Genomic DNA, 26,665 nt, shown 5'->3' with positions numbered 1-26,665 from the left:
ACAATTAACGATTGATTAAACTGGGAAAGAATGAGCACGAAATGAAAATAAGTAGTTTGATTGACAGCACCGTACACTTTTACTCCCTGTTGGTGGAAGTATCCATTAACAGGTTTATTTGGGGGACAATTTGGTGGTAGTTGTTGTCTTTTGTTGTTGTTGTTGTTTTTTAAAGCACATATAGTATATCCAGCAATTTTCCTCATAAGGAAATACGCATGGATGCAGAAACGTATGGGTAAAGAAGCGGATTATCTGCAGCACTGGTGGTAAAATTGATATATAAATAATCTAAATGTTTATCAATCAGGATGAGATAAATTATGATTCTGTGTAGCCATTAAAAAAATGTTCAGTCTACGTGTATTGATATGGAAAGATGTCTAAGATGTTTTTTAATGAAAAAAACAAAGGCTAGGATAAAGTATGATTTCATTTGTGTGAATATATATTTTAAATAGAAGTGTACTCTAAAATATCTGAAAAGATACACGTGAAACTTTAATTTTAAGAGGTTACCCCTGAGGAATGGGAAGGAGTCAGGCTAACAGTCACATTTCCTTTTTTTCTTCTGCAGTGTTTAATTTTTTTTTTTTTAATAGTAAGCACCATCCATAATTTTTTTATTACACCTAAAGAATATTTGTGATAGAAGTGAATTTTGCTTAGGTTCTCAATTTTATAGTAAACAAAATATGTTCTATGGAAAACTTTTCTAAAGTCTTTGTAATGTTTTCTAGTTTTTCTGTCAGAAACTTCAATATTGATTCTTAAAGACTACTACTTTTAAAAGTGAAGATGTCTCATTTCCAATTTATTTCCAAACTTTTCATTACTGATGAATCTGTTTTCGAAAGTCTCTCTGACTCCATTAGAAGGGTTAGAGTTTTACTTGCTGCAACATCCCTGTAATCTAGTCTGTATCTTGTGCTATCCGACTTTTTAGATAAGTGTAACACCGTAAACGTTTGAACACTGTTTGAAGCTTTTAATTATTCACATTTACGGAGACATTAGAGAATAATCACAGTTTTTACCTAACTAGTAAGTCCTGTTTTTTCTGATCCTTTATTACTTTAGGGGGAGCTGTTCCTAAATCCTGGTAATGTGAAGAGGCTATTTCGTGTTTCATATTGTTTCTGAGGCTTTTCAGGAAATCTTTGAGTTATGCGCTTTTTAAAAAAAACCTCTGTGTTGTTGTGGTTTTTATTAATTGGCAAGTAATATTCACTCATTTTGTGAGATAACACAAGGATGTTAATAGTCTCCGCAGTAACCAGCACTGGAAGTTTGAGCAGTGCATCAATAGGGCTTTCTGTGCTGATGCAAATGTTCTGTCTGTGCCATCCAGTACAGTAGCCTCTAGACGTGTGGGGTGTTGATCATTTGACGTTCGGGTAGTGTGAGTAAGGAACTGGATTTTTTTTTTTTTTAATGTAATTTTAATTGAGTTTTAAATAGTCTCATGTGGCTGGTAGGTATGTACTTAACAGAGCAGGTTTAAAGAATGTCCTCCTACATTTTTCTCTGTGCTCACTGACACAGGGTAAAAGAACTATGTGAATTTCCTTCTCAATTTCCTAGTGGCTTCTGCCTTGATCCAAAAAAACATTGTTTTCTTTTTCTTAATGTACCATCGTTACAAAAGCAGTAACAAATATAATTATGTTGGTTTTTTCTCCATTGTGTTTTCTAAGGTATACCTGAAAATAAGTAATGAGCCCAGATAGATAATCATATTAATCATGAGATCAATGTTTGTGATATTTATTGCATATCTTTTTCAGAGATGGAAAATAATGTCCTGCAAGATGAGGATTGAACAACTGAAACAAACAATATGTAAAGGAAATGAAGAAATGAAGAAAAGTAAGTAATTTGCCCCCTTCCTGCTGGCCCTAATAAAGGGCCCATATGGAATTTCATGGGATTAATAAGCTAAAGAGACAGAGAAAGAGAGGAAGGGGGTACGGGCAATAGAAACTTGGAAAAGTTTACTACTTGCCTTTCTTTCTCCTTGTAAAACATTTATATAAGGAATTTTTTAAATATATAAACACAATTATAGAGGCCTTAAATAATCTGCTACCTTTCTCAATTGAAAAAGTTAAAGAATGTATGTTCCCGTTTGCCTTAGCTAACAGGAATCTCAGAGTCTAACTTGGTACTCACTTGTAATTGTTATTAGATCATTCTAGAAACGCAGAATATTGGCTTTTACCCCTTAGTCTCCTACTAATATTAATCTGTATTAATTTTACATTATATTTGTACCCTTCATACTTATCCTAGGTGGTTGTCAAAGAGTCCTCTTAGAAATCCTGCACATCCTTAGAAACATGTATTTTTGAAGATCAGTGTTTAAACTTTAGATTGAGTCACTATAATATCTCATGATGACTCCCTTTCTTGCCTACTCATTGCTTTCAGAAGCAAGTATTTTATAGTGGTATGTCATGGTGTAAAAGCTTCCTTTGAATGTTGTAATAAAGTGCTCACGTGGAGTTTCACAGGATTAATAAACTAGAGAAGCAGGGCGGCATTGTGAAAAGGTGTTCAGAGCTACAGTCAAGCGATTATCCACCCCATTTCTCATGCATCCTCCAAAAGCTCTGGTTCAATAGCAGTGCAAGAACTCACTACTTAAAATTGGTTCACTCTCTTTCCCCATCCTCCCATGGTGTTTAGACCAGGGGTTTGCCACCAGGCATCTGGGAACCTTCTGAAATTAACTTACTGATCATGTACATTTCTCTGATGAGCAAGTTTAAAGCTTTGATCAGCTCATTTTAACAGATTCCTAACCCCCCAAAACAAAAACGACAGCCACAGAAAATAAAAAACAAGGCTCTAAAGCAATAGACTCTATATCAGTGGTTTCCATCCCTAACAAATCATCAGAGTTACCTGGTGACCTTTTTAAAATCTGGAGAGAATCCTAGGATCTACCCTGAACTTAGGAAAATGACCACATGCTTGAATGTCATGGCAATGTTTAAGTTTCCATGTAGAAGGAAAAAGTTTCTACATAGCTATTCTCTATTTTGTATTCCTCTCATCATGGCTGGTAACTGTTTGCAGATGGGCCCAGATCCATAGGCCACACTTTGGGTAGCACTACTCTGGGTGTTTCTGATGGCCTGCTAGGGTTGGGAACTACTGCTGTTTATAACGTAAATGCAGTCTTGTTCTTCCCATCCTGTAAACCAGACTCAAAATTTTGCAAGCAGTTTTAAAGGAGTTATTGGATTACAGAATTTATGCTTGGCCTCAAGCCCACAGATTAAGTGCTTGCTACCCAATAATTTTTTTTTTTTTAACTTTGTTGTTGAAATATCACATGTATTCAGGAAGGGGCACAAATTATAAACTGTAGAGCCTGATGAATTATTTCTCCAGAATCTTTTGATTTAAGGTTTTATGATACAGTATAATATATAGATACGTTATACAGTATAGATAGGGAAGTTAGATTATAGCAATTGCAGCATCAGTTGCTTTTTTTTTTTTTTTTTTTTCCTTATGATGACTGGTAAGGGGATCTTAACCCTTTGACTTGGTGTTGTCAGCACCACACTCTTCCGAGTGAGCCTTGGGCCAGCCCAGCATCAAACGTTTTGACATTTGGGGGGAGGCAGAAGTAAGACAACTCCGATTGCACCTGCATCCCCAGGTGCAGATGGGGTGACCATGGTGATTTCCTGTTACCTATGAGGGGTCATGATATTAAGTTTGAAACTGTCCTAAAGAAAACAGTCTGACCACTGTATAACTCGGGACCGTGGGTAGGTAGATCCATTTGAGCACCAATAAAGAGCTCAGTAGAGATCATGAAAATAAATGAGCTTGCTGGAAAGAAAGCATGTGATGGAACCAAGAGACTGAAGCTTTATTACATTCATACTAAGCAGGAATGGTAAAGAGATGCATCTGTGGAGAAACAAAGCTGTAAGAAATCTCATGGCTGCAACTAAATATCTAGGCTCAGTGGTCCTCAGTAAAAAAGGGTAGTTTGGGTTCACATACCCAAATCAGATGCTTGTTACATTCTAATCAGGAGACCATAAGGCTTCAGTGGGATCTGGTGTAAGAAACAGAGAACTAGAGGCCCTAGGAGGAGTCCACACAAATACATTACTGTAGAGTTTTGAGGAGCAAAAGATCTGGGAGTGTATATGGAGGGGGGCCTTGCTGAATGAGTAAAATTTGCACTAGTGGAAAATACGAGCAAATAGAGAGGATTCCTGGAGAGAAGTTGATTTGAACAGTATGGGGATGAACGTTTAGGGAATTATGAAAGGTTCGGCATCCATCCATTCATTCATCCATCCATCCAACTATTTAAGTGGTTTCATCTTGGTGTACAAAAGGGTACTGTGGGGAACATACCAGTTTGGAGGTGGCCTTGAGGCTAGAGTTTGGTCTGTATTTGATGGGCAGTGGAGAACAGCTGAGCACTGGCTACAGTTTGTAAAGACTGAGTGAGTGAAAGAGGACATGAAGGCTTGGAGTTAAGCCAAGGTGGGGATAGGCAGAGTTTTGGTGAATGTTAACTAGGATTGTGGTAGTGGGATTGAAAAGAAAGGCCTAGATATAGGGAATTGTAAGACATCTAATAGAATTGATGATCAAGGGATTAATTAGGCAGTGGACAAGTCAAAAACTAGCTTAAAATGTATCAAGAGGAGGTTTTCCTAGAAAAATAATGAGCTTGCTTTTAAACTTCAGTATAAGCTTGCTAAGTGATTCCTAGGTGTCTTTCTGAGAGTTTACAACATGTTTGTGTTATTCAAGCAAAGTTCAGCTGCAGTCCAATAGCCCTAGCCAATCTTAGGACCCAGGATCTGAAGGAGCTCTGCACAGGACCTCAATCTGACAGGATAAGTGTGTGTCTCCTCTCCTGGTTGTGTGGCCAGGCTTTTGTTTCCCTTGCAGCACTTAAAATGCTGGGCATATGTGTTCCAGATATCTCACTCTTCCGCTGGTTGCTGCCGCACTCCACTGTGACTTTTCAGATCTCTTGGGCTGTTTCTGTTGCCTATCCTCCTTTGCTGCATGACCATCTGCTGTGAGATTGTCCCTGGGTTCTCTGATTGGAACCCAAGGCACACATAAGAGGTTTCTAAAGAAAATCAGATAACCAGTAAGTTTTTCAAACTTGACTTAGATATCTTTTCTGCCCAACATGACTATTCTTTGGTGCTTACTGTAAGAAAGGAACTGCTTATGTTAAACTTAAACTTGATAGTCATTGAGTGACTCCTTAATAATGATGATTGGATGTGGCAATCCAGAGTCATTTTAGTAGTGGTCATCTTTGCTTTATGTGTAATATCTACTTGAACTAAACTCTCAAAATTTCCAATTATTGAACATTAGTTGGTTTCATTGAGGTTTTGCTTTTCATTTTAGCTAGCAGAGGAAACTTTGAGGTGGGCTTCTGCAGTACACAGGAACTATTTGCAGACATAATTGTTGGGTGTGGTTTATTTATTTTAGACTCTGAAGGTCTTCTCAAAACCAAGGAAAAGAATCAGAAGCTTTACAGTCGAGCACAACGGCACCAAGAGAAAAAGGAGAAGATTCAGAGGCACAACCGCAAACTTGGTGACCTGGTAGAAAAAAAAAACATTGACTTAAAAAGTCATTATGAGCGTCTGGCAGAACTTCGGCGATCCCGTATATTGGAGCTCACCTCTGTCATTTTCCCAATTGAGGAAGTAAAAACTGGTGTGAGGTACAGTAAGCAAGTCTTTGACTCTAGGAATAAATCAAGTTCCAAATGCTCTTTTTCAGCATGTCAGCACCTCATTTATTGGGCCTCATTCTAGGGTCATTGGTTTTTCTGGTAATGGAACTTCTCACACTCCTGATTGAGACCCATTTGATGGGTAATGTCGTTTATTAGTTGTGTAATGTGATTCACCTTCTTGGATCTCGAAGTCTTATTTCCTTGTCTATTAAATGGGGATTTAAAAATGCTTCGAGAAATCATGGGTTAATATGTAAGAAAACACCTAGTGCTTAGGATGTCTTACATGTGGACACTACATGTTGACTTAGCCTGTTCCTGGTCACTGTCATTTATTGTATTAGCTGCTGCCAAGCTATGGATACTGTGATTTTAGTCTTAGGCAGTAATGCATGGACATCCTCAGGAGTCAGTAAGGATGGACAAGACAGTGGTCCCCCACCTGGCTGTTCATCATAGTCACCCTAGGTGCTTTTGAAAATTAGAGGTTCCAGACAGCACACCTCCAGGCTCCCAGTCTGTCTTGTAATACTCCTATATTTTCAAACTTCCCTGATGCTGCTGCTAATGAAGGTTTTTGTTTGCTCTTTCACTAACCACCAGGTTGTGCTAGCTGAGCGTTTTCCTGTCTCTTCTGGCTGCTCTCACTTTCCTGCACCTTTCCCTGGAATCAGTCAGTGGACTATTGCTGCTTTTGTAACTACTTTTTCCTGCCTCTACTTTAGTCTATCCTTTGGTCTGTTGCCAAAGTTGGCTTCCTAAAAGCCTAAAAATCTTTTTGTTGCTTCCAACTTGAAAACCTATTCTCTGACTCTAAGTAATTTGTCATTAGTAACCGTATGAGTCTGTTTCTGTTGCTTGTAACAGAAATATCTGAAATTGGGTAATGTATAAAGAAACAGTTTCAGAGGCTGGGAAGTCCAAAGTCCAAGGAACACATCTGGTCAGGGCCTTGTTGGTGGGTTATGACTTCACAGCAGTGAAGGGTGTCACATGGCTAATGGCTTAAGCAAGAAAGTTAACCTGTTCACTCACTCTTTAAATTTTTCCCAGTTTTAATTTCTAATATAGTAAATATCAATAATCTAACTCACATAAACAAAAGTTCTTTGGGATCCTCAAAATTTTTTAAGCATGTGAAGGGGTGTTGAGGCTCAGTAATTTGAGAACTTAATATATTAGGCTCTCGCTCATGGTGCCATCTTCTTCACATATGTGCTCTGTGCCACTGGTTTGATCTTCATCTCTGATAGCAATTACTTATCAATATATATTCCAATTAAATTCCTGTGCTCATGTGCAACCTTTCAGTATTCTGGCACATCTGGCAAGTATAGAGCATACCCTTAAAAATCCAGTCTCTGGAAATCTGTATGTGTCTTCTGATTTTTAGAGATCCCGCAGATGTGTCTTCAGAGAGTGACAGTGCCATGACCTCCAGCACCGTGAGCAAGCTCGCCGAAGCCCGGAGGACAACTTACCTTTCAGGACGATGGGTCTGTGACGATCACAATGGAGATACCAGCATTAGCATTACAGGGCCTTGGATTAGCCTCCCTAATAACGGGGACTACTCTGCCTACTACAACTGGGTGGAAGAGAAGAAAACGACGCAGGGGCCTGGTGAGAAGCAAAATATTCTTTGAAAACTTACAAATATATATAAATTTTTTAATGGAGGTAAAATTTACATAACAAAATTAACACTTTTAATGTGAACAACTCATTGGCATTTAGTACATTCACAGCATTGTGCAACCATCACCCCTATGTAGTTCTAAAACATTTTCATCATTCCAAATGGAAACTCCATGGCATGAAGCTGTCATACCCTACATTCTCCCCCTCTCCCCAGCTTCACGGTTCATCCACATTATAGCATATATCAGTATTTCATTCCTTTTTTATGGCTGAATAATATCCCATTGTGTGGATATACTGCATTTTGCTTATCCATTCATCACTTAATGAACTGAAAATGTGTGGGGTTTTTTTTTTTTTTTTTTAGCTATTTCACGTTTTAGGGGTTAATACTGCTTTAATTATGTAAAAAGACCTCACTATTTAAAGAAGTGTATTATTCTCTTGAGTCCTATTTTTAATATGTAACTTTGTAACATGTTTTTTTTTAGTAGTCCTAAACAGAGATTGAAATATCCTAAAAGAAAAACCCTTTAGAACCCCTGCAGTTTCTCTGATGGAGAAGGATTGTTCATTTAGTCATTCAGCAAATATTTAGTGAGCACGTGCTTTGGGTCATGCACAGTGCTGGGTGCTGGTGATACAAAGGTGACCAAGACAGGTGTGACTATTTGCCCTTCTCTGGGGAGAAGAGCAGGAAATAAGTAAATGATCAAAGGCACCATACATGGAGTGGGTGCTGTGGAAGGAACCAGCAGCATCATGGGGCAGGGCAGGGGTACAAAGGAAGGGATGACGTTTCTGTAGGGCAGTCAGGGAATGGCTCTCTGAGAAGATGACCTTAGGTTGGGCATTAATTGTTCTGATAATACATTATCAGGTCCAAGCAATTCATACTTTAATTTATGCTGGGCCTGTTTAGGTCCATTTTCTTATGTCACATTCCACGCAGCAGGAAAACAAACAGTGGACTGTTTATGTCTGACCATGGAGCATCTATTAAATAAGGAGTAAAACTTAATCCTCACTAATGTAATGACAAAATTACAAATCATAATAAAATCTTGGTTCATTAATATTTTGGTTGAAATCAAAGTTGTTTTGTGTGTGTTTGTTATGTTTGTTTTAGACATGGAGCATAATAACCCTGCTTACACAATCAGTGCTGCATTGTGCTATGCGACTCAGCTGGTCAACATTCTGTCTCATATACTTGATGTAAATCTTCCCAAAAAGCTGTGCAACAGGCAAGTACTCGAAGGCAGTGATGTCATCTTTATCATAGATCTCTTGAGTTTCTATTGTGTTATTTATTCTAATTAAACAAAAAACAAGAATTTAAATATTATTAAGACAGAAAAGGTCTGATATATTGAGATTAATTTCAAAAGCCTCGTGCAAATTTGTTTCATTATTTTAAAATTGCACATGAAGTCTGTATTAGTCTGTTTTGTGTTGCTATAACAAAATACCTGTTACTGGGTGATTTATAAAGAAAATGAAATTTATTGCTTACAGTTTCTGAGGCTGGGAAGTCCAAAGTCCATTTGGTGGTGGTGACTGTGACCCAGGGGTCTCACATTGCAAGATGGTGGAGGCAGAGAGAGCAGAGAGAGAGAGAGAGACTCTCTTCTCTCTTCTTTTAAAGCCCTCAGAACCACACCCCTGACCACCATTTTTAATCCATTCACTAGGGCATGGTCCTACAGTCCAATCACCTCTTCAAGGCTCTACCTTTCAATTACCATAATAGGATTTCCCACCCTCTTACCAGTCACAGTGGGGGCTAAGTTTCTAATACATAAAAATTGGGGGACACAATTCAAACTTCAGTGAATTTTGGGGGGACATAATCCACAGCAAAGTCTTTGAGAAGACCACAGAGAATTCTCCTACTTAAAAAAAAACAATAAAAGGAAAAATCAGGACAATCATAGGATATGCTGCAGATCTTCATCTGTAAGAACTGGGTAAATTTTAAGGTTTTTTTTAATTTAATTTTTTAAAAATAAAAACCTAACATGGTTTAAAATTCAAAAAAATTTAAAGATGTACAGTCTATGTAGTTTCCACTAAGCCCTTGCTACCAGCCTCCCGTTACACTTGCATTTTAAGCAAATATAAACATATTATTATCACCCTTCCTTTTAAACACAAGTGATAGCATGCTATACTCAGGTGTTTTGCACTTTGCTTTTTAAGTTTTTATTTATCTAACAAATATTTATTGAGCACGTGCTGTGTGCCAGACACTGTTCCAGGCACTGGGAGGTCCATTGGTGACAAAAACATAATCCCTGCCCTCTTGGAGGTTACATTTTAATAAAGGGCACATATAATAAAAAAATGAACAGAATGTCAGATGGTGATCAGTGCTGTGGAAAATATTAAAATGGGGAGAGAAAGGGAATGTGGCGATAGGGAATGGCTTGCTGGGCTTGAGTAGGCAGGTACGTGGTCACAGGAGAACCTGGGGGAGGGAGGGAGCAGCCATATGGATCCCTAAGGAAAAAGGCTGCGGGCAAAGAGAATGGCAAGGTTAGCACCCTGGTAAGAGTAAGTGTGGAGGAGAGCAGCAGAGAAGAGGGCAGGGAGGAAGATGGGGTGCAAATCTCCTCATAGGGCCATTGTAAGCCTTCGGCTATCATTCTGCATAAAGTGGACAGGTGCATGGTTTTTTTCCCTTCTATAAATGTACCAAGACCTTACAGTCCCCTGTTGATGCTTCAAGGAATAATCTTGTATATCATCATTTCATTAGTGTACAAGCCTCTGTGTAGAATAAATTTCCTGAAATGGAATTGCTTGGTCAAAGGGTATATGCATTTGGGGCCAACCCCGTGGCTCACTCGGGAGAGTGCGGCGCTAGGAGCACAGCAGCGCTCCCACCGCAGGTTCGGATCCTATATGGGGATGGCCGGTTCACTCACTGGCTGAGCGCGGTCACAAAAAAGGACAAAAAAAAAAAAAAAAAAAAAAAAGGGTATATGCATTTGTAATTTGCATAGATGCAGTGAAATTGCTCTCCATCACGGCAGTAGTTCATTCTTAGAAAGTGTCTGTTAAGTACAGTTCACTAAGGAAGCAAAGGACACAGAGTATATTTTATATCAAACTGTAGTGTAAAACGTACTGTTCAAAATGAACATTGTCGGGCCGAGCCCGTGGCGCACTCGGTAGAGTGCTGCGCTGGGAGCGCGGCAACGCTCCCGCCACGGGTTCGGATCCTATATAGGAATGACCGGTGCACTCACTGGCTGAGTGCCGGTCACGAAAAAACGACAAAAAAAAAAAAAAAAAAAACCAATACAACTTTACAAATTGTATGTTTGTTTTACAGTGAATTTTGTGGGGAAAATCTCAGCAAACAGAAATTTACTCGAGCTGTGAAGAAATTGAATGCAAATATCCTTTACCTTTGTTTCTCTCAGGTATGGAAAATGTACTGTGAACTAATTTTTAATTTGTTACATAGTTGAAAACATTAATCAATTCTTTGCTTTTTCTAGCATGTAAATTTAGATCAATTACAACCACTGCATACCCTCAGGAATCTAATGTACCTGGTCAGTCCGAACTCTGAACACCTAGGCAGGTAAGAAGGGTATTTGTTGCTTTTCTCTGAGGGTTGTTTTTGTGACTACTTTTAAGTAGAGTTGTACGTGTTGATAGAGCACTGGGGCCTGTTCCCCCGTCCCAAACTCTCCAAAAAGGAAAAGATAGTGCAGTCCCATACAGAAGGGAGCAATGGCTATTTGTATTTGAACTTTTATAGTTCTTTCCTAATCATTTCTCAGAGAAAATTAATATCAAACGTTTTTTAACACCTAACATGCAATACAAGAATCCAAATATTCCTGGAGTAGGGCCTTTTTGTGCTCTCTCTGAAGACCAAAGCCCATTTCTTTGAATCCACATCTGTTTTCTTTTCTAACGCTGCCTAGTGTCTGCCTAATTTCTTGTGCATGTTCTTTTCTGCCTGCTAGTTCTTGCCCATTGTAACAGTTCTTCACAATTTTCTTTTTACCACCGAGTCAATCTGGTCACTATCTGTTGGAGATAAAGGGTATTAGAAGTTCATGAGATGAACTAGTTTGAAATCCATTGACTTAAAGACAGAAGTCATTAACAAAAAAGACCAACCAGGGCTGGTCTGTGGGACCTTCTTAGTCTCTTATGAAAACATGAAATAGATGAGGCTCATCTTCGGTGTCATCCAGGCACCCCTTCTCTGGTTGCTTACCCCTTTTTTCCTTTCTCTTAGCAATGTGTTCACACTTTTCTGCAGGGATATGATGTGGTTAAGGTATTCATACTTCGGAAATAGAATTCAAAGAAAAATAAAAGGGGGAAAGTTACTTTGGAATTCCCTTCCCCATCCATTTGCTTTGACACTGGAACCCAAGGCATAAGCGGAGTCTCCTCCACTGACAGGTGTGCCTGGCATCCTCCACATTGCAGTTAACTCTCAGTGATGATCTGCCTTTAACCGTTGTCTTATGCTCCTTCCCCACCTCACCTCACCTCACCCCACCCCCATCTCAAATAGTAGTTATCTCTTCTGGGATGTATACTCCTTTGAAAAAGGCTCTGAACTCTCTCCAGGAAACTGCACATTTACCCAAAATTTTGTGCCATTTTATAGGGAGTTCATGCCCCTTTCCCCCAATCCCATTCATTGATTCATGATCCATGGAAATCTGAATGTTAAAAATCAATCCTAGTTTCAGTGGTTGATTTCTGTAGGTTTGCTCACTATCCTCTCTGCGGCTTATCTGTAAAGGGTTCAAGATTAGGAAATTGAGCCAATATTTCTTGACACTGGGCTAACCACTTTACATGACTTAAATCACATTATTCCCGTTTTACAGAGGGGAGAAACTGAAGCTTTAGTGTGGTCAAGTAACTCATGCCCATGGTCACAGAGCCAGTAAATGTGGAGGAGCCAGGGTCCCAAATCATCTGGCTGACTCCAAAGTAGCAGATACTTATGCTCTTAACCAGTGTACATTACTTCATCACATTAACAGATTAAAGAAGAAAAAAATAAGATCAGCCTGATAGATGCCAGAAGAGAATTAAATAAAATCCAGTTCCAATTAATAAAGAAAAAAATGATTAGGCAGTTAAAAATAGATTATTAATAAAGGATATCTATCATAAACCCACAAGAAAAGTTATACTTAATGACACATTACTTACATAGATACTTAATAGAAGCATTCCCCTACCATGAGGAAAAAACAAGGATGCCTACTATCATTATTATATTAACATTGATCCAGAGGCCTAGCCAAGGCAAGGAATTTTTTAAAAGAAGTAAGTTATGTTTATATTGGGAAAAAAGAAACTAAGTTGACATTATTGTAGATGATATAATTATTGAACTGGATATCCAAGAGAACTAAGAAACTAAGAACTTACTTTGATACGTCAGTATGGTAACTAGATACAAGATCAACATACAAAAAAAAAAGAAGTTGCTTTCTTATATGCTAACAACCAGTTAGAAAATTAATAGAAAAAAATTCCTTTTATTATAGCATCAAAAACTATATATTACACTGTAATAATCCTAACAGTATATGCAAAAATCTATATAAAGAAAATTATGAAACTTACTCTCTCTTATTCAACATGTATGTGTCTAATGCCTGCTAGGCACTGTATGAGGAATGTGACTGAATGAAAAAAGGCCTGGGGCACTGAAGGTCCCTTATTATTATCTAGGATGGGAAGGGCTTAGTATTTCAAAAATGCTACTTCTCCCCAAAAGAAAAACTGATGAGAATTTCAACAGCTATTTCATGGAGCTTTGACAAGCTGATTCTAAAGTTCAGCTAGAATGATAGTCTGCAAGGAAATTTTGAAAAATAATGAGGGAGGGGAAGGGCTTGGTCCCTTTCAAAACATAGTATAAAGATAATTAAGACAGGGAGCTATTAGCATGCTAATAGGTGGAGCGATTAGAGGAAGAGAATACAGATTCCTGAAACAGGCTCTTGTATGTGCGGGAATATAATACACGATAGGGGTGGCATGTTGGATCAGCTAATAATAGCTCAGTAGTGTTGGGCCACTTGGGTATTCATGTGGGAAAAAAGATGGATCCGTACCACATTCATATACAAAAATAAATCCCAGAAGATATAAAAGACCTTTTTAAACAAAAAACAAAACAAAACAAAAAACTATAAGAGAAAGGACAATGTTTTATAATCATAGGGTGGAGAGGGAACTCTCAAGCAAGCCACAAAAGCCAAAAACCATAAAGGAAAGGAGTTACACATTTTACTGTGTATAAAAACCATAAAGGTCTCTGGTAAAAGATACCATAAAGATAGGTTTTGCAGGCTGTGTAATAGACAATGGATTAAGATCTAGACTACTTAAAGTAGTCTTTCAAATCAGTAAAGGGAAGACAAACTAATAGAAAAATAGACAAAGGATTTAAATAGGTAGGTCACACAAAAGAAATGGAAGTAGTCAGTATTCAAATGAAAAAAATCTTCAACCTCACTCAAGAATAAAGAAATGCAATTTGAAACAGTTTTCTGTTTGACAAAAATGGCAAGGATTGGTGATATCCAGTGCTGGCTGTTGAGGGAAACAGGTGCTCTTTGTAAAGTGGAGGTGGATTTCTCTGGAGAGCAATTTGGAGGACCTGAAGTTTTCTATTGGCTTACCCGAATCAGCTCTTCCATTCAGAGGGCTCCGCCTGGAAGAAGTACACACACAGCGAGGCTGTTGTCACATCTGAGTTCATGGTCTGTGAGTCAGAGGTCAAGAAGTAGAGCTTCTAAATTCCCTTTTTCACTCCTGCCTCACTCAAAATCAAGGCTTAGAAATTTTTAATGGAACCTGGGTGGGACTTTCTTTTTCCATTCAGGTCAGCAGAACTGAGTATCCCACCCTGAATCCAAGATAAACTTTTTTCCCTTTGAAATAAATTCAAAATAAAAATAGTACAAAGACCCATATACCCTTTACCCAGATTCATTTTTTTTTTCCCAGATTCATTTTTTAATATTTGCTTATCATTTGTGTAGTCTCTCTCTCCCGTCTCCATAAATACACCCATTCATACACACACACTTTTTTTTTTCCTAAACCCTGTGAGGATAAGTTGCATACATCATGGCTCTTGACCCCTAAATACTTCAGTAGTGTTATTTCCTAAAAATGGGTTTTTTTTTTTTATTTAACCATAGTACATTTATCAACATCGGCACATTTATTTATTTGTTTATTATTTTTATTTACTCAAAATAGATGATACAGATATTTGGGGTTCAGCATTGAGATATGTTGATCAAATCAATATTACAAGCATATATGCTGTTACAAATCGTAATTATTCTTTATGCCCTTGTCCAATCTCTCCCTTCCCCTTCTCCCTCCCCCCTCTAATTACCCTAGACTTCTTCTCTCCTTCTGAAAAAATAATGGTTACTCTGTCAATTTGTTGCCTAGATGATCTGTCCAATGCTGAGAAGTATGATCAGGTCCCCCAATATCATAGAGCAGATGCTTCTGTCACTCTGAAATGGACTTTGTGGAGAGAGGCATCCTCTTCTTTTCTTCAGTCTCTTCTGGTGACTCTCCTTGTGTCAGTGCACTCCAGTGGCTGGCAGACCATCTGCATGATGGTTGTGGCATCTAGATGCTTTTGCAGCAGCCATGGTTATAGTGGTGGCTGTGGTGGGCCACCCACATGGAGGTGATATTTTTGACATGCTCCTTTGTGCTGGCAGTGTGCCTGGTTCTGGGGAGTGTCTGGTCCCTGGATCCATGCCTTGGGACCCTGGGTAGGCCCCAAATCACTGGCGCAGTGTGCCTGGTTGTGGGAGGGGGGTCCGGTCTCCTTCTCCATGCCTTGGGTCCCCAGGTGGGCCCCAGCTGGCATGGTGTGCCTGGTTGTGGGAGGGGGGGTCTGGTCCTCTTCTCCATGTCCCAGGCCCCTGGGCAGGGCCCTGAGGTGCTAGCGGTGTGCCTTATTGTGGGCAGGGGGGGTCTGGTCCCTGGCTGTATGTCCTGGGCCCTAAGGTGCTGGCAGTATGCCTGGATGTGGGAGTGGGGTCTGGTTCCCAGCTCCAAGCCTCGCTTTCACAGGCAGACCCTGAGACACTGGCAGTGTGAGTGGTCTGGTCCCTGGCTTCATGCCTCTTGTCTCCTGGTGGGTCCCAAGGCACTGGTGGTGTGCCTGGGCCAGAACTAGTTTTTTGTCCTTTGCTTACTTCTAAAATGGGGGAACTTCCTGTGGGAACCACTAGTTGAGCTGTGTGGTTGAGCTAAATTGCTGCTTTGCTGCTATTTCCCTAAGGAAGGCTTTTTGTGCAGCTCAGGGTTTAATGGTTGACCTTATAGGTACTTCCAGCTCTCCAGAGACTCAGTGCACCTGGGTTGTGTAGAAACTCTGATCTGGGCCTTAATCTTTTCATCAAATTGCACCCCATGCAATTCTGCATTCCCGACCAGTCTCCTCTGAGTGGTCCTTCACTGATTGGGGGCAGATTGGCTGTCCTTGCTGTGTCCCAGTGTTCTCCGTGTGGGTCCATCTCCCCCACTGCCCATGCTCCAAACACTTCCCATGGAACAGGCCCTGTGCCGGTCCCTTGGGATGACTCACCAGCCTCTGAATGGCTCCTTTTTTCAGTTGTTCTGGCTCCTTGCTTCTGTGTGGGTCCACGGGAAACCTATTAGTGGTCTTGCTGCCCTGGGGGCCACCAAGGCCCTCTTCTCCCCTGCTGCCTTCAAGTATCTCCATCTGAAGGGCACAGCTGTGGCTTCTGCCGGCTCCTGCTCCATGCGCTCAGCAACTTGAGCCTTAAAGCGGCCATGGCCCGAAACACTCAGTTTTTTCTTTCTCTCATCGTGGTTTCTCCCGCCTTCATGAACTCCATAGGTCTCCTTCCTCTTCCCCTTAGCTCCAGCAGCCCCAGCGTGGCTGATGTTACATTTTTATAGTTGTAAATTGGTTGATTTATGGGAGAGACTGACACTGTGGACCATCTATTCTGCCAGCTTTACCAGAACTCAGCATCAGCAAATTTAACATTGATGCAATACTTTAATCTACTGCCTGTATTCTCATTTTGTCAGTGGACCTGGTAATATCCTTTATAGCATTTTTCTCCATCCGTTACAGGATCCATAATAGAGTCAGGTGTTGCATTTAGTTGCTGTGTCTCTTTAACCTCCTCTAAATCTGGAACATTTTCACAGCTTACTTTGTCTTTCACAACATTAGCATTTTTAAAAGCAAAGAGTCCCCCCACCCCTTTAAATAAAACTTTCATTTTGGGTTTTTCTGATTTTTCCTCACAATTAGAATCAGGCTCTGCATTCTAGGCCAGAATACTGCCTGGAGGGGGAGTCGGGTCTACTTCTGGACATCACACCTGGAGGCACACATCTGTCCCTCATTGGGGTGGTTTATTTGATTACCCAGTCAAGGTGCTTTCCAGTTTCCCTTCTGTATAGTTCTTATATTTTTCCTCCCTTGCAACTAATAAACAGTCTGTCAGGAGACACTTTCAGATTGCAGATACCTTCTCATCAAAGTTTCCCCCTGGGAGGCTAGGCAATTAGCAATGGTAACACCAGGGTCATGGGTTCAGATCCCCGTACTGGCCAACTGCCAAAAACAAAAAACATTCACAGTTTCCCCCTGGGTTTAGTATAGATTGATGATTTTAATCTGATCCAGTCTTTACCATGATAGTGTCTACATTAACACATCATTATCTAGAGTTCATAATTTACATTAGATTCAACATTGTACATTCTACCCATCAGATGGTATTTTGAAATAAGATGTTTTGCAAAATAGACTTTTACAAAGCCAAAAAGATCATTTGGTTGCCTTAACTGATAGAATAACTCCCTACAGCATCATGAGAAAATGAGTATTCTAGTCTCAGGGTCTTGAATAAAAAGTTACCAATTATTCAGCTAAACCAAATATTAGAGAGACGATTTTATTACCTTTATTCTCCAAAGATATTAAGTGAAAAATAATTCTTTTGCTGGTTAGTTTGGTGTGCTATGTCTCTAGCTTGGGGTATGCTAGGCAGTAATGTATCTTTAACCTAGAGGAGATGGGAGAGAGGCAATGGGTGGAGAAACATCTCAGGGGCCTCTGGAGGGCTCTCTTTTTGCTCCTGTGGCTTTTCAGAAACATCAGTTATTTGTTGGAACCAAACTTGTTCCAAACTGGCTGCTTTAGGAATCATTTATCCATTCATTTTTCATTTTAAGTACTTAACTGAGCACCTGCTCCATGCCAAGTAGACGCCCTACGGGATTCTAAGTAGAGAACTGGAGTACAGCTTGGCTTCTGGCAGGCAATTCTGCCTGGAGGTGCTGGTGGTGCAGGGCGGACCTAAGCTGGTGATAATGGAAGAGGCTTATTTGATGACCCCAGACATGGGGCAGGAGAGGGGAATCCCAGCTGGCTTATGTTTGAGACTGGTCGGCTGGCTCGAATGTCTGAAAAGATGAGTCTGAGGGGTTAGTAACTGTCAGACTGAGCAATCTGGCAAGCAAAAGGATATTTGGGAGTAGAGCTAGGAGAAGAAACTGGAAACATAGCTTTGGAGTAGACCTTTTTTTTGCCAAGGAAAAGAAAAAAGGCAGGGAGAAAAGAAAGGAAGTGGAAGGAGAACCTTGAAACAAAAAAGGGATACTCAGGGCTAAGGTCGTTGGCTGCAGTGGTCATTAGTCTGGCAGAGAAAGTTTCAAGGAGAAGTAGGAAGATGGTGGGGAGAACGTCCCTCCCAATTCTGATTCCCTCCACCCCTTGCAAAATAGACTTCTGGACAGGGTCTTAGGGAAGACAACATATTATCTCATGTTGTAGAATGGTGGTTGTCTTAAAGAGGCCCCTCACTGTCTGCACACAGGTCAGGACCCTTTGAAGTGCGAGCAGACCTTGAGGAGTCCATGGAATTTGTGGATCCTGGAGTTGCTGCTGGAGAATCAGATGAGAGTGGAGACGAGCACATAAGTGATGAGGAAACCGACTTGGGGACGGACTGGGAGAACCTGCCAAGCCCCCGGTTTTGTGATATCCCTTCCCAGCCCGTGGAAGTCTCCCAGACCCAGAGCACCCAGGTGTCTCCACCCATCGCAAGCAGCAGTGCAGGTGGGATGATCTCCTCCGCTGCAGCCTCCGTGACCTCCTGGTTTAAAGCTTACACTGGACACCGTTAATGAGCGTGGACCAAAACATGTCAAGTTTGCATCAGGAAAGTTCTCCCACTACATTCTAGTAAACCTTATCTGTTCAGTTATGATAGCACCTGTAACAAAAAGAGGTTAAACCGTTTTGTTTTTTTAAGCCCAGAGATGGCATTTCTATTTGTCAAATGGTCTATGATGGTGACCTACATTCTTATAATTAATAGAACAGATGGGGCAAAGGTCCTTCTCCCCAGACCAGTGCTGGTAGAAGGACCCGTGTGTGTGGCCGTTTCTTTTGAGGAAGAGATTTGGGCTCCCTCTGGTCCCAGGCCACAGGACCCACAGGCACTGGTCAGCGTCTTGGTCCTTGTGTTGCTGAGACTGTTCCTGAGAGATTGGTTGAATCACAAGAAAGTGATTCTTGATTAGGACTTGAAAGATAAAAACTGTTCTAATATGAGTGTTTTTCGGCCATTGTTTTTTGTGCAGAGAACCAAAAGGCAATTTGAAATATTTGATTTATTTGGTCATCTTTGGTTTTTAGATCAAGGATTTTGATTTTTGTTTGGGAGGGGGATAGTTTAACACTTATTTTATTTGTACTGCTGTCATAGCTTGTCAGACATTCCTGTTTTTCTTTCTCCCACACACCAAAGAAACAGGTCTTTTTTTCTTTAGGACCCACATCCATCAACAGAAGAAATCCTAGCTGCAGTAATGTCCTGAAGATTTTTTTTAACTATTTCCTTGTATCCTGAAGGGAATTAATCTCATTCTTACCTAGGTTATTGAATTCCTGTCATCCACACTTTGCATTTTGAGATTGAACTTACTTTCTATGGGCAAAAATAAGTCATTAAGGTCATTCCCTTGTGTAAGCTAAATGCCTGTCTGGGCATAGGTTAAAAGCCACTTAAGTGGCCTTTGGTCATTCTTCCAGTGTCCAGTTGCTTTCTAAGGGATTTAATAAGATGGCAAGTGTATCCAGGGAAAATCATCCTGCTTGTTTCCTAGAGGTCTTTGTTGCTCTGAGGACACTACCTTTGCTCAAAGATGTAAAGCAGATCCTTATAGATGATACTCTCTTCTCTATCCAGGGGAAGCTCAGATATAAAGAATTTTCCCTCACCAGGAGATCATTTTCAGCTTATGTGTCTAATCATTCTCTTAGTGACAATCTTACAAGAAAACTAATGAGAGGCATTATGTACAAATATGTAAGTAGTTTATTTTTAATTGCAAAAAAACTATGTAACAGCTCCAAAAAATCCTATGAAAAATTCTTAACAGGCATTATTACCCTATCTTATTAGTGTGACTAGCATGACAGTACTCAGATAAATCATTTGGAGGTTTGCCACGCCTTAGCTTCTTTCCTTATTGTCATTATTATAGTTGATACTTTGCCTCCAAATCCGAGGTGCTATATAGCTTTTGCTATTGGTATATTTGGTGTTTGGTAGCGTTTGAGGTAGAGTTGCAGAAGAAGGGAGTTTATTCCCATCCAGAAGTCCCAAGTTCCTTGGCTCTATGAATTTTCCACTTAGGGAGGAAACAGGCTTTTCCCCTTGTGTGTTCTTATACAGCTGGTATCTGTTTTAAGTGCCCAGCTTCATGGTTCCTGGGCTTGTATTTTACCAGCCAGTTCCAGATTTCATAGAGAGTGGATGTGATAGACTTGAACAAATACCAGATGAACTAAAAATCTCATGAGTTATCTACTTCAAACCCTTAGAAGGAAGAACTTAGTCTCAAGAGTTGGAAAACTAGGATTTGGGGCTTGGGAGTAGAGACTGACTTCCTCTGAGAGGCAGAATAGTTATGGTCTTCCCGAATAAGCCTCTTATAACCATGATGTAAGATGAAGCTAAAAAACAGAAGCCAGAGATCACAAACTCATATCTAGAGTAATTCAACAAAACTTATAAAGATGTATGAAATTTAGGAATTGATAAGGGTCCTTATTTTTGTTAATATCAACTAGAGGCACTTTACGTAGGGTTAAGTGGTCATACTCATTAATGGTTTTGAACACCAACATACTGACTTACACACTGCTGAAATATTTTGGGTTTCATTATTTTGCACTGGATCCACCCTGTAAATATCCTTAAATATACATTTGAACCACTGTTTTTTCTACTTTTTGCTGCTCATTAAAATCTTTCATGTAGGTACCAGAACCATATGTAAACAGCTTCTTAAAAAATTGAAGCTGGTGGGTTTTTTTTAAACAAAAAGCCATAGAACTTGATCATGTTTTCCATTTTAAAATGATTTGTTGAAACAAGGTAATACTAATAAAAACCCACAGGCACCAAATAGGTTGCTTAAAATGATCTGTTAAAGACATTTTTTTGTAATGAATATAACTAAGTTTTGCACATCTGTAAGTTAAAGGGAAAAACAGCATGTCACCATAGGATACCCAATTAGGATTTATCTAAGGACTCATGTAAGTTGGGAAAGAGCATTCAGTGGCATGCTGTATAGAAAGAACTAGGTCTGAGAAGCTCTTTGCAGTGTCATGTTGCAGGAATTTCCCTTTGCTCTGCAACTTCCAAACCAGTTTGAGTCATACAAATGTTTTCTAAACTTTTATTGTATTGCTGCAATAAATCTTTTAACAGTACTTTGCTAATATGTCTTTTTCAAACTGATTCATTTCCACTGCTACGTTGAGGGTAGTTAAGAATGAGATCCAGGACTGTAGTATTTTGAACAAATTATAGAATACTTTAAGAATTTTTTGGCCAGGTAAGAAAAAAATGCCCAATACATTTTTTAAATTATAGATCATGGTGGTATTAATCATAATGGTCCACCTTCAGCAAGCTGGGAAGCTGGTTGCTTACCAGTTACTTGCTTTCTCTAAAGATGTGTTTTTCTTTAGTAGCCAGCATATGATGCATGTGACCTACTGTGGCTTCCCTGGGGAAGGAGTGGGCCTCTAGGAACCTGCCCAGACTTTCTTTGGGACAAGACAGAAAGGGAAATGTTAGAAGGGGACCTCTTCTAGATGGATCCCCTACCCATCTAACCTTTCAGGTTAGATTACTGTGGAAAAGGGCCACCTGCAGGTGGAGGGGGATACCAAGAGTGACTGACTACTGTGGAACAGCTGGGCCAGCTAGGAGAAATACCAAGGAACTATTGCCAGAGTTGCCCTACACCTTGACCTGGAGTTGGCCAGCCGGCAAAAGGAGGAAATGGGCAAAGAAATGGAAGAGTTCTCAAATAGTGTGCTTGGGTGTTGCTATCTGCCTTGGGTTGATGTCCCCCTCAAACTTAATTCCCACTGTAACTGTTGAGGGTGAGAGATCCTATTATGGTAATTGAAAGGTGGAGCCCTGATGAGGTAATTAGATTCTGAGGACCATGCTCTAGTGAATGGATTAATGGTGGTGGTCAAGGGCTTGGTTCTGAGGGCTTTAAAAGAAGAGTGCATGAGAAGTTTTCTCTCTGCTCCACCATTTTCTGCCACGAGACCCCTGCATTGCTGTAAAGCCACCACCAAAGAGGACCCTCACTAGATGGACTTCGGACTTCCCAGCCCCTCAAACTGTAAGCAATAAATTTCATTTTCTTACAAAGTACCCAGTGTTCCAGGTATTTTGTTATAAGCAACAGAAATGGACTAAGACACTGTCCTTTCTAGGTAACAGTTAAGAGCATGCTCCCACCTAGTGTATAAAGGGAGATTCCCTGTGCCCAGAGTTACATCAGGGTTGATGCAAGAATCAGATTGATGCAGATGGGAAGAACTTTGTCATTAGTGGCTGAGGAAGTCATTCGGAACTTGCTTTAAGATGACGTACCAGGAAATCTGAAACTGGGCTCTTGGGCAAGCCATCTGTGCCTCAGCTGTGAAATGCTCAGCGAGGAAAACCACCACCACCAGCACCCCATTTCAAAGATCTGGTGAGAAAATACTCTGGGAAAAGGTTCACAGTCTGCTTAGAGTTATATAGATGAAGCAGTTTGTTTTCTTTTGTTTTTTTTAACTAGAAACCACCAGTGTGACAATTTTTTTCTCAGAGAGGATGGTAAAACAGCAAGAGCCACATCAGTGACATTTTTGTTTGTGCCTTTTGGTGGGGGGGGGGGTGGGAGGCAGATCTGAAAGTGGGCTAGAGCCAGTTGTTTGAAAAAACCTCAGAGGCATATCGTATGGCTGAGGTATTAATACCTCCAGATCCATATCAGATTGTTCCTAATCTCCTTCCACCCCTTTGGGTGTGGCTTTATTTTTTTTTAGCACTGATTGTATGACTTCAGAAGAAGACACCTGGATTTTAAAGAAAGAGCTTTCTTACCCTTTCCAGCAGCTTATTCTCCTAAATTTAAAAAAATCAGGAAGACATTTCTGAAACATAAATATGTGGCTCTCAATTTGAGTAAGAAAGTATCAAGTGGTTTGGAAGTGGTAAATGGAAGAGACACACCTCCCAGTCCAAGGCTGATTAAGGAATGATAGGAGCAGAGCGTATCTTCTGTGATCGGCAATTTAGTAGTTGCCTTCAAAGTAGGGAGGAGTATGTCTAGCATCCACAGGGGCAAATACCTGTTTTCTGGTTCAGGGGACACTGGTACCGGCTTAAGGGAGTTCTGCTACCCTCTTGATGGCCTTTGAGAAAAACTCTTCTAAGAGCTTGAGAGCTCCATATAGAGCTCACCATGCCAAAGGCCCTTTTGCTCCTAAATTTCTCCAGATCTTTGTTACTCATGGTGTGATCCTTGGAACTGCAGAACTGACATCACCTGGGAACTTGTTGGAAATACAGGATTTGGGGTACCATCTCAGACCCACCAAATAAAAATAGTTTCAGTAACTCATATGTGCGTTAATGTTTAAGGAGCACTGATCTAGAACAGCGTTGTTAAATGGAAATAGTGCAACTCAGATTTTAAATTTTCTACTCATTTCATTAAAAAGGTAAAAAGCAACAGGTGAAATTTGTAATTCAATATCCAAAAGTATGATTTTAACACGTAATCGATATGAAAAAATACGTATTTCATAGCACATCTATTTTGGACTAGCCAATTTCAAGTGCTCAGTAGCCACCTGTGTGTGGCTAGTGGCCAACACTGGATGGCACAAATTCTATTGAGCTTGGTGAGCACCTTCCCTTGTGTGCATTTAGGGCCTCTCAGTGATCGAGTTTTGGGAAACAAGTTCCCTTCCTCCCCAGGCACAGAGGAGGACAGACATCTGCAGTGGCCTTTAGGGAGCCGAAGGAGAGCCGGGGAAAGGCTTGTTCTGACATAATAGCCTCTGGTCCTGCTTGAGATTTTCCCACAAGGCCTTTTCTGGTCATCTCACATTTGCACTCCGAGATCCAGTCCCTTCCCTCCTTCATCCTGCTCACTGCCAGGTAGACTGTGCTTGGTGGGCTGTATCAACAGGCGCCATGAGACTTTTGACGGTCAGGGTGTTTACCTGGCTCCTTCTCTGCCATGTGTCTAATTCTTTCCTCCCTCTTTCTGGTCCCAGAGACCACTCTCTTCCTTCATCCAGGACCTAGGAACCCTCAGCCCCATTACTGTGCTCACCCTGTGGTTCTGTTACACATACCAGTGGTTCTCAACCTTGTCTGTATCTTAGAATCACTTGGGGAGCTCCCACCACCAGAGGTTGATTTCATAAGTCTAGGATGGGCCCTAAGCATTGGGCGTTTTAAAACCCCACAGGTGACTGATTCTATTTTTGTTTTTGGTGGCGGGCCTGTATAGGGATCCAAACCCTTGACTTCGATATTATCAACATCATGCTCTGACAGAGTAAGCCCCACCACACGATTCTAATGTGCAGCCAAGATTGCAACTCACTATCTGGCCAAGGCAACTGGGGCTCCTGCACATTAGAAGGGCCCACCCCCTTTGGCCTTCCTTCCATACTCCTCTCTCCATGGGCAAGCAGTTGGCAGGGGCAAGGGGGCAGGCTCTCCCAGAACCTACATTCCCCTTACAGACCATTATCTGCGTTCCTAGAACCCCAGGGTCCTCAGAGCCCTTTCCCCAGCTTTGTCCTCCAGAGCAAAGTTCCCGTAAGCCTGAGGAGTGGCCAAGGCAGAGTACTGTGCAGAGTGGGAGGTGGCGGCTAGGGTGAGGGACAGAGTGGGGTAGGGAGGATAGGCTGTAGGAGGGTTCTTTTTGTCCTGGGTCCCTCAAATTTTGGGGAGGGCTCGCCCCTATATCTACATCCTTATAATAAACCCTTCTTGAATTTGCTCATTTCAAATATGCAGCAGTTTATGTCGAGACCCAGCACAGAGCACAGACTTAAAAGTTGAGGGGCCTGAAGCCAAGACTACTGACCATGGAAAAGAAAAAGGTCTTGCAAGAGCCAGCTTGGACACTGGGGCAGCCAAATCACCATCTCTGCTTAGAAGGGGAGTAAATAAAGACTGGAATTCTACAGGAGGTGGAAGGAGAATTGTTCATGGCAGGCCACATACCTGCAGCAGAATCATACTGGGTTGTCTGCATAGAGGAGGATTGGTGAGGAAGGGCAGAGTGAAGGGCAACAGCTCAGTTCCAGAGTAGGGAAGGCTGAGTGGGCCAGGCCTGGCTCCATCCCCACCCCCACCCTCAACCAGACTGCAAACAGTCACACGAAATGTGTCCAACTTCACAATGGATAGAAGACAGATGCAATTAAATACAACCATGCTTTCCATTTTACTGATTGTTTGGCAACTAGTTCATTTTGATTCGGGTTTTTTAAGAACTTCAAACTCTTCATATTACTTAGTAGACCTCTGAGACTTCAGTGCCAGTTCATAAAGCAACTATTTGGTTTTCTGATACAGTGAGGAGAGGAGGGGAACAGAAAGGAGGGAGATAATTTAAATAGCACAGGTGATGCTGCTCCGTTTACTGGGAGATGGGATCTGCTATTCCTCATGTTGCAGCGCATACTCATTGCTCACCACTCGGCCTTAGCGTCTCATCTTACACGGTTTAGCGTGCATTGCATGCCACTGTACACTACTGTATAGGTACCTTCTGATGAGTGGTGGACACAAAGTGTTTTTAAGAGTAATTTTAGCCATGTGCCATTTTCCCCTAAATGCTAACTAACTTGAGAGCTTAATTCCCACTGTGTTTTATCATTCCAAAGAGAAAAACATTTAGTAGAGACTTCAAATTTTAAGCTCAAAAAGAATTTGAAACCAAGGGTCCCAAAACAAATTTGTTCTGAAGCCTGTTCTCTGCTAACTGAAGAGTGGATGGCGGGCCTTTGGAGAATGGAGAGGAAAGGTTTCGTTTTGCTTTTTAAAAAGGACATCACCTACCACAAGGGTTGTTGTGGCATAAGGACTGCCATCTCTGCTCCTAACCCAGGTCTTTTCTCCCTCCCCACTACCAACTCTGCTCCCCTAAAATAACACCAAGGTCAAACCAACCACCTAGAATGGTAGTGCTGCCTCACTGTGGTTTTTCTTAAGCCAGTTTGGTATAAATACACTGGATGTCACCCAAGGGTGCATAACCACAATGTTTGCTCTTCCCATGAGGTTGCGCAAACATCAGGTACAAACTTAGGAATGACGTGCATGTCGGTAGAAGGGACTACACATCTCCTACAGGTACTTGCACCAACTCAAAAAGATTGCAACGCTAGCTTATTTGAACCTAAAGGAAAAACAACAGAGAGAAATGATCAGATTCCCCAAGTGCCAAACACTGCACAGAAGAGAACGCATTTAATGTGGCATGGTACCCAACGTATAGCTAAGCAACATCAGCTCTCATTAGTGCAGTCTGTGGTGTACATAAAGAAGGGTTTGGTGCAGACTGGCTTTATGACGTTTTTGAAGCAGGCTGTATGAAGGAGGATGAATAGCCAGTCTGCTGAGTGAGGAAGGAATGATGGCAGTTGAAGCCATGGAAAATGCCTGGGAATAACCCACATAAAAACAGTGTCTGAGGCTGGTCCAAAAAGCTTGGCAGGGAGGGTCTGACAAGCCCAAGTTACAGGGGGTAACTGGACGAAGCCCAGGCAGGGGAACCCCTAGGTCATCCCATAACCATCAGCCCTCAGCCTGTTGCCTGGGGAGCTACTGGCAACAAGAGCCTGGA

General features: G+C 41.0%; 1 protein-coding gene across 1 annotated transcript in view; it reads left to right on the top strand.

The window, feature by feature from the left end:
* The window catches only part of ATG14 (autophagy related 14), a 37,649-nt gene extending 15,527 nt beyond the window's left edge, over window positions 1–22,122 (top strand). The window contains exons 4-10 of the mRNA XM_063089523.1: window positions 1,788–1,869; window positions 5,500–5,737; window positions 7,146–7,375; window positions 8,523–8,640; window positions 10,734–10,824; window positions 10,903–10,988; window positions 18,298–22,122. Of these exons, the coding sequence (XP_062945593.1) occupies window positions 1,788–1,869; window positions 5,500–5,737; window positions 7,146–7,375; window positions 8,523–8,640; window positions 10,734–10,824; window positions 10,903–10,988; window positions 18,298–18,607 (1,155 nt within the window). The 3' untranslated portion in view covers window positions 18,608–22,122. The remainder of the gene's footprint in view (window positions 1–1,787; window positions 1,870–5,499; window positions 5,738–7,145; window positions 7,376–8,522; window positions 8,641–10,733; window positions 10,825–10,902; window positions 10,989–18,297) is intronic.
* Window positions 22,123–26,665: the final 4,543 nt, after the last annotated feature.

This window comes from Cynocephalus volans, chromosome 3, assembly GCF_027409185.1.
Source record: "Cynocephalus volans isolate mCynVol1 chromosome 3, mCynVol1.pri, whole genome shotgun sequence".
NCBI lineage: Eukaryota > Metazoa > Chordata > Mammalia > Dermoptera > Cynocephalidae > Cynocephalus > Cynocephalus volans.
The sequence above is the reverse complement of the archived record's forward strand: the minus strand, read 5'-3'. Positions and strand labels throughout refer to the sequence as shown.